Below are 19,722 nucleotides of genomic sequence, written 5' to 3' on the forward strand. Positions count from 1 at the left end.
TCTCTGCCTCTGGTGTCTCTTCCACACTCATCAACATTCAGAACATTCTACTATAAAATATGTGAAGGAAGGGGGCGATTACAATGAGATTTTTTTTTTTTTCACTCTAATGATAAAACACTTTTAAAGACATTTACTAACAAAACATAAAAAACTTTCATCTCCAGTAAAACACATTTACTTTATATTAAGCTGTTAATATAATTATAAAGCTGTTACGTGTCTTTAAAAAAGGCGGATGCTAACAAGTGGCTAAATGCCTAAAAACGAGGGCGCCGCCATCTTTAGAATATTGTCTTTGAACTTGTTTTTGCGGTTGCCGCTGCGATCAGTGGCGCTGATAGTGTGTTCTCTTGTGGCTCGCGCACAGTCTTCACTCGGACGCGCGCTTCAATCCGTTGTGGAGACTCTCTATTCGTTCCGGTGAAATTACAAAACAAAATGCTTACAAACGTATGCTTGCCTGATATACAACTACTGATAAACATAATCGGTTTTAATGAGAAAAAAAAACCTATACGAGTGTGGATTAGAACCCACAACCTCTGACACGCTTGGCAAAAGTTCTACCACCGGACCATTTCAGTACACGTATTAATAACGGATTTACCCACACTAACATATATCAAACCTCATTAAACGACAAATTAAACCCATGCACTATTTCAATCGATTGCTGGACATCGCAATGTTATTGTACATACGTCGATTTATGATTTAGCGTTGATAAATTAAACCCGTCCCACCCACTTTTTAAAACAAAGTTACGCCACATCTCTGATTATTGTCTTGATGGACAAAATGTGCTAATATCATAAACTTTTGTTGATCACAGAGCTTGTTTTTAGCGATAATCCAAAAGCCTGCAGTGTCATTTACCAAAAAAAAAAAAAGTTTACTCTGCCTGTGGTTTTTGTCAAGTATTTAACCAATGAAACGTAATAGAGCTGGTAAGTCCCGCCCCTTCCGTAAAACCCCGCTGGACCTCAAAGTTGAAAATTTTCTCATTCACTTGCATTGACGATTTTTCAACTTTGAGCAAAGAGTATAGAAGTAACAAGAGGCGAAACTCCGTTGCAGTTTTGACAACAGCCACTAGGTGGCGCTTCGGTAGCGCGGCCGCCATTTTGGACTGAACCAACGGCTTTACCGTTAGCACAACTACTGTACAGCATTAACATTATGTCTGGAAATAATTGGAAACAAAGAAGAAAAAAAAAACAGTGTTCTGCCATCAACTGCAACAACTAGTGTACAACCAATCAACTAGCATTTCATAGATTCCCCAAAGATCCAGAGAGGTAAAGTAAAAGGTTTTATTAACTTTAAAGTGAGCTTACGTAAACGATAACAGGTGCTGTAACGTTAATGTAAGCTATCCCATAACCGCAGTAACAGTTTGCTAATGTTATGTATTTGGTCGAAATTGTCAAGACTCGAAATGGGCTTTTTAAATCGCATAACTTACTTTCAGAGATATATGAACACCTAACCTGGCAAATGATCGCTTTATTAATTCATTGTTATCACTAAATTAACCCTTTAACTGTCACCTTTTTTTCGCATAAACATGAAAATCACTATCCAAACTTAAATGGTTGTAACGTTAATTCAAGAATGCTTTGGAATTTAGACCTATGGTTGGTCTTGTTTTAATTTGTCAGATTATTGTTGAAGTGAAATAAATTATGAAAGTGGAACAGAAAAAAGTTATATAAGTTTGAGTTTATTAAAATGTACAAATTTAAAAAAATATAATTATTTATATTTTATATAAAATATATATATATTACAAAATATATTTTACTTTAGAACTGCAAGAAAATGAAAGCAAAAAATCTGAACAAGTTGTGTTCCATATTTTAGGTTGATAAGTTATGTTGATATCTCGCTTCCTCACCCTTTCTGCCGTGTGCTCTCTAGCTAACGTTAACGTTAACGTTACACGGTTTGGAGCTGCGCGCTCTTGCTCGCTCCGGGCATCAGGGAGCCGCTATCAATATGCGGGAGACTCCCGGATCTTCCGGGAGACATGGGATGTCTGCTCTAGAGATATTAAAAACTAGAAACTACTTTTTAGTTCATTTAACCGCTTTTGAATTTGAACCGGTATCGTTCAATCCTATGACAGCTGTGTTGCATTCAGTCCAAGATGGCGGCGCTGCAGCTCTGCGCATGGGGGAGTTTGTTGCAATGGAACGTACTTCTATACTCTTTGCTTTGAGGTCCAGCGGGGTTTTGCGGAAGGGGCGGGACTTACCAGCTCTATAAAGAGCTTGTGACTAAACCTCGTAACTCCATTGGCTCCTCAAACTGTCAGTCAAACCTCTTGACTCCGCCCCTCCTCTGTCGTGATGAAGCGTCGCGCGCAGTTTGGAGCGTCTTTGCTTGTTTGCAATGCAAAGGTAAATGTTCGAATAAGTTCAGCGCTTTCTTTACTTAAGAAACTATATAAATAAAGGATAATGTTTTATGTATTTGAAGAGTGTAGAATGTTAATAATATATAATGACACATGCAATGTATAAAGCCACAATATCAACTTTGATATACACTTTTTAAAAACTGTTTTCATCAGACATTCAACAGCATATATATCATAACAGCATTTGTTTGATATAGAAATATTTTCTAACATTGTCTTTAGTGTCACTTTTCATCAATGTAATGCATCCTTGTTGAATAAAAGTATTAATTTCTTTAAACATAAATAAATAGATCTTATTGGCTCCAAACATTTGAACTGCAGGGAGTACACACACACACACACATATATATATATATATATATATATATATATATAATTTTATTTTTTTTAATTGTTACATTTGCTCTATTACAAATTACTACTAAAAGGGATATTTTACTCAAAATTAAACTATTATTAACCCTTTCACGCATAGTGGTCACTACAGTGGACAGCTATTAAAAAAGTATTTTCTTGAATTTGCACGTGTTTTTATGGCAAAGTTGCACATCAGCCTCTTCATTGGACCCTGGTGCATCATCCTATAAATTGCAACCAAGTGGCAAGCCTTTGTGTTTCGATTTTCCCCCTCCAAACCAAGATGGCCAAGGGTCAGTCAGACATGCCAAGTTGCTCCGGAATATCCACCCATTCCTTCTATCCTAGGAGACTCTTGTAGGTAAAAAAAATATTGCAGCATCAAACAATATCTAATGAGTCATATCACAGTAAAATTTTCCAAGTTTTGATTTTAGATTGAGAGAAAACTCTGATTAATCACATGTCCACTGTAGTCATGCATCAACTGCTATATTTCAGCTACAATTCATAATTATAATGTGAATATTGTTTTTGAAACTTAAAACTTAACTTAATCTGCAGTGACTTTTTTTACTGTAAATAAATGTATTTATTATTAGAATGTACTTTTCATTGACATCGAAAAAAGTAATCTGAATGTGTTATGCATGTTACTTGTAGTTAATTATTTGTTAGATCAAAAAGTAATCTGATTAGGTAATGCATGTTACTTGTAATGCGTTTCTTTACTTGTAACATGAAAAAAGTAATCTGAATGTGTTATGCATGTTACTTGTAATGCGTTACCCCCAACACTGATCATTTCAGATGAGATTGAAAAAACGTATCGCTGGTTTTCTCAGAGGAGGGCTATGATAGAAATGTGCATGTCCATCTTGAACATAATCAGAATGATCAGCTAATAAGGGTAAATCTCCATACTCTGGTGCACTGGAGGGAGCATTTGAGTGGTTTCCACAGTTGTACCTTGACAGACTGTAGAAAATTCTGATGGAATCACATCCTCATGTTCTGATATCAAAGATACGCGAAGTGCAACTTGTAAGAAGTTGTATGAAGCCTTTGCAATATTTCGCATTTATATTTTTTGTGTATATTTTATAGTTTTCACATGATTTGATATAATTGTATTGATTAGTTTGTTAAATTCACATACTTTATCTGTTTGATTATTGTCTTATATTTAATACAGTATATCTTCAGTTTAAACCATAAACGCATCATGTCCACTCAAGTGGACATCTGAAGATCTCTTTGAAAAATTTGTAAAAAAATAAAATAAAAATCAATTCTTGTTTTTCATGCCCTAATAGCAATAAAACCACATAGGAAAAAAAATCCTGACTGAGGTTATCATGCATGAAAGGGTTAAATTTTAAATCTGTATTAATTTCATTCAAACACAAATCCAAACATGTTTTTTTTTTTAATATATTTTGATTCACAGAAGAAAAAGTCTTATGGTTTTGGAACAACATGAGGCAGAGTATATAATGGCAGGATTTTCATATTTTTGGTGAACCATGCTTTTAAACTATTTTCCTGTATAATGCTTTAATGACATATTTGCTCAGACCATAAGAAAACTAACTTTATTGATTAAAAAAAAAAAAGAAAAAGTGATGTTTCTGACGTCACAAACTACCTTGTAACCAATCAGATCAACGTGTGATCGTCAACCAGAGGATCTCTGAGCTGAGTGAGTGAGTGGAGGCGGGGCTCATTTGCATATTCAAAGAACCACGCATACTAAATGAGGCAAGGGTGTCGAGTTACTTTTTTAAAGCTATTTTAAGACATGAAGAAATGTTTTTCAAGAAAAAAAAACATTTAAATATGTAATTTTGGTGATCAAGGATGAGTTTTAAGGGATAAAATGATTGACTTTTGTATACACACAGTAAGAAAACTAAGAACACGTGTAGTGTCAACAGTCTGTTTTATTGCATAGAAGGACACTGTTTTCCAAGCAACATAAAAGCTGCTGTTTTTACAAAATAAAAGTAGAAAAGAAAATTCCCATGTTTCATTTAGGAGGAACCGGAATGTACTATCTGTAGCTGCCTTTAAAAAGGGTCGGGAGGAGGTGTTTTGGGATAAAAACGAGAAAAGTAATCTCTGAATACAACGTTATTTCCTCTTCACATTAATCCTACAAAAGGATTCTTTCAAAGATATGAAATGTCAATATCGACCGATACCATAAAGCATAACTTCATTACGGAATGAACCAATCCCAGACAGCAACATAGTGTCGGCTCAGATCCGGCCCACATCCGCCATGTGTGGATTTTCATGTACCGGATCTGTGCCGACACTATGTTGCTGTCTGGGATTGTCCAACAAAAAAATTTACGTTTAAGCACCATAATTCTACTTCTGAATAGCTTGTATGAAGACGCATAAATACAAAATACAAAAAGAAGAGATAAAAAAATAAACATGAATGTAAAGAAATCTCCAAATACGATCAAAGTGCTGCATAAAGGTTTCATAAAAGGAATAGAAAAGTGCGTTGGCCATCGTTGATCAGCTTCCCCCGCTCACTGTTTATGGAGCAGCGGAGGACAGGACGACATCATATCCTGCAGTCCGTCATGTCTTCCTGTTTTCATGGACGGCTCCTCATCATAAAGGCACCAGAAGCCGTCATAGAAGTCGTCGATGTCGTGGTCGCCGTGCTCCCTCTTCCTGCGGTCCTGTCTCCTGAAGGCCAGCATGCTGGAGGAGTCCAGGATGTAGACGGTGTTGCTGGGCGAGGAGAGCCGGAGACCCGTGAGATACTCGTCCACCGTCTCCTTACAGCAGATGAACTCTGCGCTCGAGATCTAGAGCCAACACAAGCACGCATCCCAGTCAAGTCATGCCGAACACTTCAGACACGTTTACAGGAGCATTTCATTGCATTGAAAAAGAAAGATTCAGAGATGTGCAAACATTCTAAAAATGTGCATTAAAAAAATAAATAATTTGAGATAAGAACACGTGGATAAACTATAATTGAAACATTCACAGAATAAATTCAACAAATCTTTTTGCCTCATTGGCTCTCATGAGCATTTGGGGATATTGCAGTAAAAAAAAAAAAAAAAAAAAAAGAAGAAATAAAAAGATGCAGAGATGTGGATTAATAAAAATAAATAGCATTAAATTAATGTTTCTGCATTAAATTATTACATTGTTTAAATTATTAGCTAACTGTGACTTTGTATATGTATATTTCTGAAATGCATAACTTATACAGTTTCCTCTGATAACAGATTACTCTGGCCCCGTCCACACTACTGCGTTTTAGTTTAAAAACGTAGACCTTTTGCTACGTTTGCACCTCCCGTCCACACTAAAACGGCAAAAACGGAGACTCAAAACGGAGAAGTTTAGAAACGCTGCCGACCCGTTTTTCGTTTTGAATCTCCGGAGGGCGTTTTAGTGTGGACGGGTCAAAACGGAGGACTTTAGAAACGATGACGCAGAGGCTCACGCTCGGCTCTATGATTGGGTGTCATCAGTCATAGAGTATACACAGGTAATATTCAGTACCAGTAAACTCCACCCGCTGGAACAGTTTCTTACAGTAAGAAACTGCCGCGTCTCAGAAAACGCGTTCATGCTAAAAATAGAACCGACGCCTATTTTTCATGTGACACGCAAGTGTGTTGGAGGCGTTTCCAGGCAAAATAGAACTGGAAAAGATGTTTATGTCATTTTGACACAAATACATATTAATAAATGACATTTTGATGTTTGAAAGTATTTTTTTTACAGTCTATGTTTGAAAGTCTCTAGGTTCACACCGGCACGCGCATGCCCAGTGTTGGTGAACGGTCACGTGATCCACGTTTTCAGTCGTTTTAATGTGGACGGAGATCAATTCTAATACGCAGCTAAAACGCTGGTGTGGACGGAGATCGTATTCGTTTTAATTCTCCGTTTTTAAACGAAAATGCAGTAGTGTGGACGGGGCCTAAATTGTAATATAGACTCGTAGCCTAGAAATCTAGACGCACCCTAGCGGCAGCAGAATGTATTTTGCAGCCAGGGCAGTCTAGCAACTCTCCATTGACTTTCGAGCTGCAAAAACCTAAATTGGGTCAGGCCAATCACATCTTGTATAGAGTAGGCGGGGCGGGCTTAACATAATGACGACAAACTCAAATTGACATGCATACATTTTTCATCCTATAAGACGAAATGCACATAAACTACGATGGAAACTTTACTGAATAAATCCCTCAATAACCTCATGTGACTTTGCCTCAACTGAGGCTGTGATTGGATAACTGGAGTAACCAGTGGACCAATGGCATCGCAGCATCTCAAACGTTGGTTTGGTGTTTCTGAAACGCCCGAGTCTAAAACTGCGTTCCAATTTGCATACTTGCGTATATTCTATGATGTTTTTAAGTATAAATGGTGTGAATAATTTGTTCACACTGAAAATTCATTTTGCACAATGCAAAGCATTTTTTTTAAATAAATTTAAATATTAAAGCTTCAGCGTCTTAATTAAATGATTTTATTGTAATTAGATTAAATGATTAAATCACCCTTGCAGGCTCACTATTGGCTTATTCAGAGGTTGAGGGCGGCCATTTTGGGTTGACATCACTGTAGTCCTTAGTTTACAACACTTAAGTGCCACTTCAGTCAGCACTTAAGACTCAGTCCTAGACTTTTATAAAGAAGCTAAAAGCAACTTTCAGTAAAGTCTCCTACTCTTAGAGAAGTCCTACTTTTTACTAAGAATTTTTTGACACTTAAGTCAAAGCTTAAGACTATTCTTAAGAGCATTTTACTAGTTTTATACATACGGGCCCAGGATGATTCACTAAATTGACGGAAAAAACGAAGTGTGAAATGTTGGACACGTCATGCACTCGACTGTCGCAGTGTTAATTACGTAGCGGAGGGGGAGGGGCTTCAGACTCATGTTGAGGGACAAAATAACCAGTAGCGTACCGTGGGGTTTCAGTCAGGGCCTTCAGTAACGATCTAATTCCCCCCCCCCCCCCAATGCAAAATACAATCATGCACTGTATGCACTGCGTAACATCAACGACGAGACAGCTGATCTTCAACCTCAGCGCACACTCACACCACTGTACATTATAAAAGCTGAGCTGAAACATCTCGCGCACGGATGTAAGTTACCTAATACAAATAAATAAAACATCTCCGGTTAACTAGCAGGACATTCATTTTCGTTTGTTGAATTAGATGCATTCTAGCGCTGAAATGTGTTCAAGCTGAGTGCTCGTTGCCGCTGTTATCAGTGGCGCGGATAGAGTGTTCTCTTGTGGCTCGCGCACAGTTTTCACTTAGATGCGCGCTTCAATCTATCGCCGTTGCGGAGACTTTCTATTCGTTGAAATCTTACAAAACAAAATGCACACAAACGCCCTGCTTGATATACAACCACTGATGAACATATTCGGTAAAATAAAAAAAAAAAATATATACGAGCGTGGATTCGAACCCAGAACCACTGACACGCTTGGCAAAAGTTCTACCACTAGACCATCGTAGAATACAAAATGTACATAGTACCGAGAATTTCCACGTGAGTAAATGCATTGATAACTAACAAAATTAGTAAATCTAGAATGACAGATGTGCCCAAAATGACCCAATGTACTAATGAAACTTATTTCTGGACATCGTAATGTTATTTTTCCTGAAAATTGTTATTGTACACAAACATGTATTGTATCTGCCCACCCATGTCGATGACATCAGCGCGGGCTAGCCGTCGACACATCGCTGGGCCTCTGGGGCGTTCTGTCATACGCATCACAATTTGATTGGCTGATAAAACACGTCAGTCAAAGTTATGATCAATTGGAAAACGGCAGCTTCAACGGAAGGCTAGCTATACTATTAGTGCTGGTCCACGGAGCTGCGTTTAGCTCAGACTCACAAAAAATAACCATATTCTTTCTGGAAATATAATCGTAACGTACTGATAGACAGTAATTGAATTTAGACATGTTCAGACACACATTAATTTAATTTTAGAAAAAAAAAATATTTTTCTATTTTGACAGGGCCAGCAGAGAAGGCCCTGCTGGCTCTGACGGCACACCACTGAAAATAACCATATAAAATTCATACACTATGCAGATGAGTACATACTGTGCATAGAGTGCATCATTTGGGACGCAGCTACTGTCTGTGATCAGAATGATTTGGTGTAATTCCCTCCAGAAGCGTCTCACACACGAGTGTGTTCCCGAACACCAGCATCCGAACGCTAGAGAACACGACAGCGTTTACTGAGTTTCGTCTGACGCTCGAGACACACTCGTTTATGATGGAGGGAAACTTCCATTTTTATTACTGATATTTTGAGTAATTTGCATCATCACGATTTTGTTCTCTTGAACACACGGGACGGAAAGGCTGATTCACTCGCAAATGTTTTATGTGACGTTCCAATTTTGCAAGTTAAATTCGCAACTTTGGATGGAAACGGCTTCTGAGTTGTTGCTGACCCAAACATTACCCATCAGTCATTGGCAAAGGCCATAAAAGTGTTCAAAAGTCTTTGGAAGCCACGCAATAGCCTCGTCAAAAACAGACCCATTTTCAGAACCTTTTGTAACAACCTTAAAGCAGCACTCAGTAGCTTTGGGATTTCTTCGCTGTATTCTCGCTTTTTGCTCGCAGGTTTCTCTCTAGAGCTCCCCCCACAGCTTCGGAATAGATATTTGACAACACTGTTGTAAAAACTCGTTGGTGATTCTCAGACACCAGAGGCTATAGATCAACGACATCAAAGCAGATGGGACATTCTTTAAAACGTCGTCTTCATTCGGGTTCGGACAGCGTGAGGGAGCGCAATAATGACAGCATTTTAGCAGATTTATTTTGGCCGTAAAGCAATTGTTTACATCGCGAGACCTGATATCACGCGAGACTTCCTGACGCGGCTGCCGGCGGCCCGCCGGCTCAAAGTTGCAAGTGCGTATTTTCCGCTCACGGGCACCAGGGGGGTGCGAAACGACCACCATTCAACCCGAAATAAGTAATATAACCATTCCAATGACTCCGAAGCTGTTCAGTTAAGGTAAAAAAAGTTACTTAGTTCACCTTTAAATTGACAACTAGTTGATTTTTGGACAGTTCTACTCCTTTAACCTCAAAATGTTTCAAGAGTGAAGCGGTTCCTGAGATTTCAGTGAGCGATCATATTTGGTTGAATTGGCGCTTGTTTTGACTGCATCGGTGTCTGAAATCACACACGGAAACACACTCTACAGTTTCACATCTTCATTTCGATGGTTTAGTCTGTGCTGTTCACTCACATAAACATTATTTGTAGCGCCTACCGTACAATAATAGCAATAACTACTTTCCATATGAAAAAGTCTTGAGCATTATAGAATTTTGTTCCTTTCAGAAGAAAATTCTAACAATAAATGTGATTTTGCAATAGATGTGAGTTTTATTAGCAACACTTCAGAGTTTGACAATACAACAGATATCCATTACGGTCTAATTCATTTTACAAACAAGTAATAAAAACTCAGTGAGTGTTTTAGCGCAATTTTCTCACCTCATGGGATCACAACACTAAGAGATAGTAAATCTTTTCCTGGATTTTTTTTGTGCGTTCCCGAGATTAGACCTTCCTTTACATAATGCCGAAAACCCGAAGTCTCTAGGTGGTCTGGTTGAGGAGTAGATAGAAGTGCAAGTTTGGTGCGCACAGACAGAACAGAAATCATGAGTTAATAATCTCAATTTGTCCGGTGAAAAATTGCGCTAAAAAGTAGTGTAAAAACCTCTGCTCTCAACCACTAGGATACAGAAACATACTGTATCGTTTCTGATCGCACTGCAATTTTTATTTTTTTATTTTTAATTGTCTTTTATTCCTCAGTATTTCTCTTGTTTTGCAGAGCAAATGTCTAAACATTCTTAAATCAAGACGGATTATTGTACTGGATACAAAATGTAAAGTCTTGTTTTCTGTGAAGTTTTCAAATCATAAACTCACTTCATTCTCATCAAAGAAGAAACATCTGGCAACGGGCTCAGCAAAATCAACTTCATTCAAAGGGAAGTCTTCAAAACTCATCGACAGATCTTTGTTTTAATCATAAACTCACTTCATTTTGTTCAGTTTTTCAAGACTTACATTTGCATCTCAGTTAAACATGTCTTGATTTAAACTTGTTTAGATATTTGTATTGGAAAACAGGACTAAAACACTGAGGTATTCATGGCACTAAATGTTGCACAAATGAATATAAATTTAAGACTTTCTGCTCTAACTGAAGACCTTTCTAAGGCCTTGATTTGTGTGTGGGAGAATAAAACGAAAATGTTATTTTATTGATAATGCATGTAATATTCATTTAATCTGAAAAATGTATCAACATTAAGTGTTACTGGAACACGAATTTACATTAAAACTGAGGACTTTGCCTTATTTCAGCCACTGATCATCAGAAGGAACGTTGACAGATACAGAACAACTTACTGAAATGAAGCATGAATGGTTTAAAAGCATTTGCTTGAATGGAGCGTGATCATATCATGTAATGCTAGAACGGATGCTGCGTAAAATATTTCAGTTTAACGGGTTAAATCTTTTTAACTCGTTAAAATGAAAAAATTAATTGCATGCGTTAACGTATTGATTTTGACAGCCCTAGTTTATATACATCTCAGTTTTTATTTGAGGGTTGACCGAAGAATAAGTCATATTAATTAACATATTATTAAATAAACTTTTTTCAGCTGAATGAAATGTTTAATTTAGGTTTCAGTAAAATCAATTTTGGTGCATTCACCAGCAGTTACCCATAGAGATCGATACGAACATTTTGGCCGATACCGATAACCGATAATTCTTTATATTTGAAAGCCGATAACCGATATATTGGCCGATAAATCTAAATCCAAGTTTTTATATAATTTATAAGAGCCTGATTACAAAAACTAAAAGTCAATGTCCTCAAGCACACAATTATAATGTTTTCTTTATAATTTTATGTAGTCAATATGACAGATTTACGCTGCACATGTTGCACTGAACCGTATTTTCCTTTTTTGAAGTGATTCCAATCATATCTCAGCAATTCAAAGCCATCATGATGCACATCTGAAGAGTCTCAGCTGAAGGAAATAATCCATTAATCAGCTTTAATATATCAGCCAAATCTTCTTTTCAGGCCGATAACGATAACAGTAAAAACGGTACCGATACCTATATGATGGCCGATATATTGTGTTCCCCATAATATTCCATCAAGCGTATCAAGTTTAAAGTTGCGTGCCGCAGATGTTGATGTACCTGTGCTTTCCTCAGCAGATCGGTGAAGACAGAGAACCAGTCCGGCGTCAGCGTCTCCAGCTCTAAGGTGATGATGGCCAAGGCCAGTATGGAGCCCTTGAACTGCCAGAGCTGGTGGCAGGCCATGCAGTGCTGCGCTTGCTTGGTCCACAGCGAGGCCTGGAGAACCGGCCTGTTCTGAGAGCCGGCCCGCGCCCGCGCCAGCGCCGGGACCCGGGACATCAGCAGCCCGTGATACTGCAGGAGGAGGACAGGGCTTCAACAACCACACCACAACACAACACCATCACCACCAGGACAGAGGCGCGTGTGTGTGTGTGTGTAAAACACGTGCGGTGTGTTCTCCATTACAGAAGTCTCTGTCTCTTCTAGATCCCAATCCAGATAGGTTGTTTGTTTTGTTGTTGTTGTTCATATTGAGATATATTGAGTCCCTGATTGACTTTCCGTCACTAGTGAAGTCAGAGCTGAACACGAGCCCAAAGCAAGATATTACACGCATCATCAATGATGAAGAATTATGGAAACTTTTTAAATAATGTGCAATTATGCGTTATGAAACTTACATTAAAGGGGTCATGACATGGATTTTTTTTTAATTCCTTGAGGTTCACTTATAATGTTAAAGTTTTTTGCACACAAAAAAAACCTTTTTTTAACCCTCATTCTGAGCCTCTGTCTGAAATGATCAGTTTTTAAGGCTTGTCAGTAAACGCCACTGTTATGATTGGCTAATTGCATAGGAAACAGTATCAACGCTTTACCGTTACAAACTCTCCATTACACTCTGCCTCGATTACAAAATAAATGCTCTGGACAAACATAATCCTGTGACGCGATCCGAGACGCCATTAAAATAAAGCATCCGCTTGTTTCCGACGCTGGGATCTTCTGAAGTCTGAACAGAGTTGAACGACTTTAGATTTAAGTCAAAATTTATGTGATTAGAGTCGACTAGTCACTGATGACGTCTGTAAATCGCTCTTTTCTGTTGAAAACGGACCGTTAAAGTGGACTTTATGGTAAAAAAAAAAAAGGATTTATTCTCCTGTTGCGCCCTCTATAGGCCATGATCAGCGACTCACTCTGGAGGCGGGATATGCAAATGTATTTGCCCATGTGATGTCACAAATCCCACAATATCAAAACGAGCTGTTTTTAGAGCTTGATTAAATAAATGCTTTGTGTATAATGAGGACGTTTTAATCTCTGAAACTCGCAGGATGTTTTAATGGTACAAAGACCTCTTATGTGTCAAAAGATTAAGAAGAAATGGATTTCTCATGTCATGACCCCTTTAAGAAAATAAATAGGACCGATTCTGGTTTCACGTTTACTTTTAATGCTCAAGTTTTATAGGTTCAGCCTAAAAATAAATAAGCCATCTTGATCGAGTGTATTATATATATATATATATATATATATATATATATATATATATATATATATATATATATATATATATATATATATATAATGTTTTGTTAAATGTTTACTGTGGAAGCGTGACTTTCCTTTGTATCTATGGCTGTATGTGAGCGTGTCTTCACTTTACAGATGAGTCACATGGACCTTGTATGGTAAAATATATTTAAGGTATTCTAAATTATGGATATTTATTTGGGAAGTTAAGGAAATTTATTTTTCTATGCTATTAGATATTTTTTCATTTCACAAGCAATTATATTTCATTGTTCTATGCGTTATAGATATCTTTAATATGACCTATATGGGTTGATCTCACATGCCAAAAAAAACCCCAAAAAAACAATTAAAATGGTTTGGATAAAGAAAATGAAGCGTTTTTAGGACCATCGAGATTCTTTTGAATTGTGGCATTATTATTCAATAACGCAGTACAAGTGCTTTACAGTGTATATTGTTAGGTATATCGTTTCCACATTACGATAATGAAGACAATTTTTACATTAAAGTAATGAGAAGGAAAAATATGCTCATAAAACCAGTTTTTCATCAATGAAAACCAGAATCCTGCATGCCGACGTTTTTCCATTCAACTGCCTTAAAATTGAAAATGCGTCTTTACAAAATAATTCCTAGTGATAAAACTGTGGCAACTTCAGATGCCGAGGTGCACTTCTAATGCTCATCACACCAAAACCAGCCACTGAATGGGAAAAATATATTAAATATGGCATCTATCCCAACTAATGTCTCAAACGGTCCCAAAATAGGCTTGTTTTTCTTTATCCAACGTACATTTATTTTGATTTGGGGTAAAATATGACCCAGGTTTCACGAGTTTCTCCCATAAACTGATTTTATCATGTTTTTAATTAAGAGATTGTTTTGTTTTTTTCAGGATCAGGATCTTTCGTTCTTTTAAAACCACAGAAGTATTTTTATCGGGGTCTCGTTCATGTACTTTGGCTGTTTTATGGCTGTCCGTGTTGTGCCAAAACAGCAGCGCTACACACTCACTTCCGCTCCCATGTTTAGCGGTTGATCTGATCGTGGCTAAATGCCTCTTTGCTACATTAACTTCTGCTAAAACTTCATATTTTGGGATTTTTTACTGAACCTCAGTATGTTGGAAAGATGAAGTATGAAGATAGCTCTGATTTCTGAGAGTATATTTGCACTGGAGATGTTTTGCAGGGTTATCTATCTGCTTTACTGCTAAAGTTAAAGTCAGATCAGTGCCTTGGCCGAACACAGGCTCCACGCGGCCGCACATTTACATGCACAATATCAAGGACCAAAAGTCAATTTCTGCTGATGTTTGCAATGGGCACATCAAAATGGCTGTATGTTTTCTAGGGTTGGGTATCGAGAACCGGTTCAGAAAACCATGGATTTGATAAGACGCGCGCATTTCGATTCCTACGTGCGCATTTTAATATGACTTTAACCCATTCAAGCGCAATAAGACTCGCATGCTGTTTTCTGTGCCGCTCACACACCTCACGCAAAGATGCCTCTCATACTGCGTCTCTTCAGGGTTTTTTGCACTTGAACTGACAAATACTCACAAAAATATGTCAAAATATCCTCGTAAACACAGTCGGTTGTGTCGTAAGTGAACGTTAACGCATGTGTATCAGTGTATTGGATCCGTGCAGCTCTTAAAGGGACAGCAGCCTAATATTCCTGCTATAATAACACTAATCAAACAACAAAAGACAAAGAGAAAATGCACGTAATGTATATTTTATTCATAAACTGCAGTGTTATTTTACTTTTGATTATAGCTTCTGTACTGGAATAGCTGAAAATCTTTTTTTTTATCTTTATTTCCATTGTAATTTTGTTCACTTGTATTTATTTGTGCGATTGCCAATTTATTTATTTTTTTTGTTCTTATTTTAATTACGGCGTGTGCACTTGTCTTTAATAATGCTTAATCTATATCAGTTTGGCTAGTTGTTTTTGCGATTAAACCACAGGCACACGTTCCCTGTGTAAGTGTCCTTTAGCCTGTTGATGTCGGCTCATGATTTTCAGCTACAATGACATTGTTTTGCAATAAGATTTTTTACCTCATTGGAACCGAAATTACTAACGGATAAGAATCGGCATCGAGAATCGTTGAACATCGGAACGATACCCAACCCTAATGTTTTCCTGTGCTTTTTGTACCGTTACGTTCTGATCTGAACACAAGAAAGATGAGTTGCGACTCACGATGTGAATGAAATCCATGGGCGTAGCGATGTAAAGGTCCCAGTGCAGCTTGTGTAATATGACCCGCTCCATGCGAAGAATCTCAGCTGTCGAGAACTTGCATCTGCTTTGCTCCAGCAAGTCTTTAACCGATGCAATCACCTGTTCGCCAACAAAACAGAACAATAAAGGCACTGGAATGGTTAAAAGTGGTGTGGCGTGTCTCTGTGGTTCCTTGCCTCGTCCTCCTCGTTGACTTTCGCAGCGAGGATCAGAGAGGTGATGGCCATGCACTGGAGGTATTTCAGCTGAGTCTGCAGAGAAAGAGGGAGAACTCAGAGTCCGAGCCCGAGTCGGGGGAAGCGTGTAAGGGTGGGTTCACTCACTTTGACCGCGGCGAGCAGGCTGTTGAGGACACACACTCCCAGCGCAAACGTCTCGGAGGAAAACTGGAACGTGCCGCTCATGTCACGCAACCACACGATCACCTCGTGGTACTGAGCTGGGCTGATATCTGAACCCTGCACGCAAATCATACACTTTATGACATTTGATTGTATATATACTGTATATAAAAAACAAAAAACATTCTTTAATACATATGATATATCTTTTCTTTTTTTACTCCTCAACTATACATTTATCCTGTGTTTTGGGGGATATGCGGTACTTTTTTTTTTTTTTACCCATTTACCACAAAATTAATTTAACTACACCATTATTTTGCATTTGAAATAGCACATTTTTCTGGAAAAAATTACTTTAACACCTAGATCATTATCCAGAAACGACTTAAGGCATTTAATTTAGATTATCATCACAGGCAGAAATCTATGGGAGTTGTTTCCGCCACAGAATAAAAAAGAAAGAAAAGGTTTTTGACTTTATTTTAAGATTTCTGAGTTTATATATCACAATTCTGACTTTATAACACATAATTGCGACTTAATATCATGCAATTCTGACTTTATATCTCCCAAATGCATTATAAAGTCAGAATTGTGATATATAATCTCGCAATTCTGTTTTTCCCTTAGAATTGGACTTTAAAAAACTAAAAAACTAAATTCTGACTTTATAACTCGCAATTCAGAGAAAAGATGTCAGAATTGCGAGATATAAACTTGCAATTGCGAGAAAAAAAAAGTCAGAATTGCGCTATGTAAACCCGCAATTGAGATAAAGTCGCAATTATCTTTTGAAATGTTTTATTCTGTGGTGGAAACAAGCTTCCACAGATATCGGTCATCTGCTGGTTACAAAACCTGTAGTAGGAATTACAGTTTTAGAAACAGTGTTTTGCCCATATATATCAGCAGAGGGCCATAGAGAGCCATTCATTTTTTCTGGATGTGGCCAACTGCTCCTATCACATTAATATACAATTTGTGAATATATACATTTAAACATAATAAAACACCTTAAAATCGGTATTTTTGTGAAAGGTTAGAATTTGTGGTGTTTTGAAGTGTCTATTTCTGCAATGCCACATAAAGTTGTCACAAAAAAAAAAATGCCACAAAAAAATAATAACTCGATTGTATTTATGAATAATTTCAATAAACCAAATGTAAAAAACAAACAAAAAAAACTAACTTTAGAATAAGAAATAAAAATAATAATAAAAATAAATTACTGTAAATAAAACCAATAGCAAAAAGCAGAAATGAACAGGAGTTGTGTGTGTGTGCGCGTGAAAGTGTTAGTGTGTGTGCCTGTGAAAGAGTGTTTGTGTGCATGCGTGTTTATGTGTGTGTGTTAGGTCTTACCCATTCATATCTGCATTTGTGGCTGATTTTCTATGCCAAATTCTATACAAATGCTGTCTGTTGCAGTCACAGCTGTGTGTGTGTGTGTGTGTGTTCATTCCACACTGCATTTATGCTCTAGTACCAGGCCTTCATTTCAGTGTGAAAAGTTTCAGATTTATGCTGGATTTATTGATGTTTTTTAATGAGGGAGACATCAAAGGCGGTCCAAATGGACCAAACGAGTGTTCAGAAGCCCGTTAAAAACACACTGGCACCTGAACGCATCCGTCCTTCAGCACCGGCGTCCTCCAGAGCCGCTTCTCTCGGGCCAGGGTGTTGAACAGCAGTGTGTCCAGACGCCCGTCCTCTGCCTCGCCTGGAGCTTTCATGACTCGATCAAAACCTTTCCAAGGGGAGTAAAGCCTGGTGAAGACATGCACAGTTCAGTGGTTACACAGCTTTCGTCCAAACTGATTTATTCAAGCAAGCAAGGCAGTGTATCAGTCAATACTTCTGACTGTGTGTGTGTGTGTTTTCTGGGGTCTTCTGTTAGAACGGTGTTGTGTTAGCGGCCCCTGAGTTAATAACTAATGATCTTTGCAACGGAAGTGAATCAATGAAAACTAACTTCAGCTGGACAATAACTTTATTCTAGAGCTGCTATAAAGCCAAACAATCCACTGTAATTTCCTATTATCACTGTAAAGCTGCTGTGAAACAATCTATATGGTTAAAAGCGCTGTATAAATGAAGATGGCTTGACTTTTGTAACCTTTTAGTGCATTTCTCTTCTTAAGACCTCCTGATGTTGGGGTCTGTGCAATGCAAACTGGTCCCACCATCAGGCCTAAAGCACACAGTGTTTACATCAATGTCTACATCTGATTATCTCGTGCTGGAATTGACTCAAATGCACAATGCACACAATGCTATCTGAAGTTCAACAAGCACACAGGGAAGCAGAATCATCATTTGGGAGATATGTGAAAGTAAAAGACAGGGCGATATGGGCGGGTCTCTGAGCGAGCACTTGTAAACAAAGGCAAGGAAAGTTTTGGAACAGAAATTACCTTTGCGAAAGGAAACACAGCTTCTGTCACTGGCTTCCACGGCATAAACATGCAGACAATCATTCGTCCATGTCTGGAAAACAACCGAACACCGAAACACAGATTTAAGAAATGTTTCACTACTAACTAACACTTCAAAGCCCTATACAAGACTAACAGACGTAAAGCAAGAATTTATAGCATAGAATATCGAGAAATAATCACCTTCCGAGGATGTAATGAAGACAAAATCGCCAACAATTACTCCAGAGTCTGTGTTTTTGAACCCGCTTGACTCCGCCCGCGTATTTGAGCCCACGCGGAAACCCCGCCCACACGTGTGACGTCAGGACCCGGGCCACGCCCACACGCTCGTCACGCACGTACTGAATTGTGTCAGTGGGTCGCGCATACGGGTTCTGATACATAAAATGGTTGAATTCATTGTATTCAGACCTCATCGTGATGTTTTATCATTAGGGTTCAGTTTCAAATGTACAAAATAGCTTTAGATACATAATAACACACAAAATAGGTGTAGGCTGAAGCGATGCTCATCCTTCCTTTCTACTTAATTATCTAGCAAGCGTCACTTTTCTCACTGGAGTTAAGATAAACAAAAACAGTTACATAAGACATTTCCCAAAATGTGCATTTAAATAACTACAAAAGTAGGCCTACATTTCAAACATTAATACATTTACATTTCACATACACAAATTATTCATTTTGAGATCGTTTACTTGAGTAGCCTAATGGACTATGCGCTTGATTAAACTGTGCTTTAATTAAAGGTAGCCTAGCTACAACTGTGTAGTTTTTTAAGTATTTTATTAGCTAAAATCAATGTATTTATTCATAAATATGTCCTCATTGGTGTAAAATCTGCCAATGATCTGACTTATCCTCGTATAAGCGAAGAGTTTCTTATCTTTGTTTACATTGGCCGGGTGAGCCCAAAGAGGCTTCACTGATCTATATAATGATATATGTCTGTGAATGATGTGAGATTGACTTCTTTAGGGTGTGCGTTCATCATCAGGACGACATGTGTGTGTTACAGAGACAGTGTGTGTGTTCTTCCACTCCTCTTTCTGGATGTTTCTGAAACAGAGATGAGGTGATCCTGTCTTTATCAGAACTGAGAGCGATTCAAAGTCATTTTCTTCACATTTTGAAGTAGGCTAGCATGCAGGCTAACTCCATTAC

The 19,722-nt window shown here is 37.9% G+C and overlaps 1 protein-coding gene across 3 annotated transcripts; it reads right to left on the minus strand.

Moving 5' to 3' along the window:
• Positions 1-4,711: 4,711 nt before the first annotated feature.
• Positions 4,712-18,841, minus strand: ccni2 (cyclin I family, member 2). 3 transcript variants are annotated; one of them, XR_014031876.1, is made up of 9 exons: positions 18,739-18,816; positions 18,535-18,607; positions 17,740-17,887; positions 16,100-16,234; positions 15,953-16,027; positions 15,735-15,875; positions 12,090-12,326; positions 5,115-5,616; positions 4,712-5,046 (listed from the first exon to the last, which is right to left on the minus strand). XR_014031876.1 is itself a non-coding variant. In XM_081389955.1 (9 exons), the coding sequence occupies exons 4-9, from the start codon at positions 17,851-17,853 to the stop codon at positions 5,332-5,334; spliced, it is 987 nt and encodes a 328-aa protein (XP_081246081.1). In that variant the 5' UTR covers positions 17,854-17,887; positions 18,237-18,311; positions 18,535-18,607; positions 18,739-18,830; the 3' UTR covers positions 4,712-5,331. The 3 variants fall into 3 exon arrangements, 2 of the variants coding, with proteins under 2 accessions (XP_081246081.1, XP_081246080.1); XM_081389955.1 differs by adding an exon at positions 18,237-18,311 and having other exon boundaries at positions 4,712-5,616; positions 18,739-18,830; XM_081389954.1 differs by having other exon boundaries at positions 4,712-5,616; positions 18,739-18,841.
• Positions 18,842-19,722: the final 881 nt, after the last annotated feature.

The sequence above is a fragment of the Scardinius erythrophthalmus genome (genome assembly GCF_964197995.2).
Source record: "Scardinius erythrophthalmus genome assembly, chromosome: 17".
Classification (NCBI taxonomy): domain Eukaryota; kingdom Metazoa; phylum Chordata; class Actinopteri; order Cypriniformes; family Leuciscidae; genus Scardinius; species Scardinius erythrophthalmus.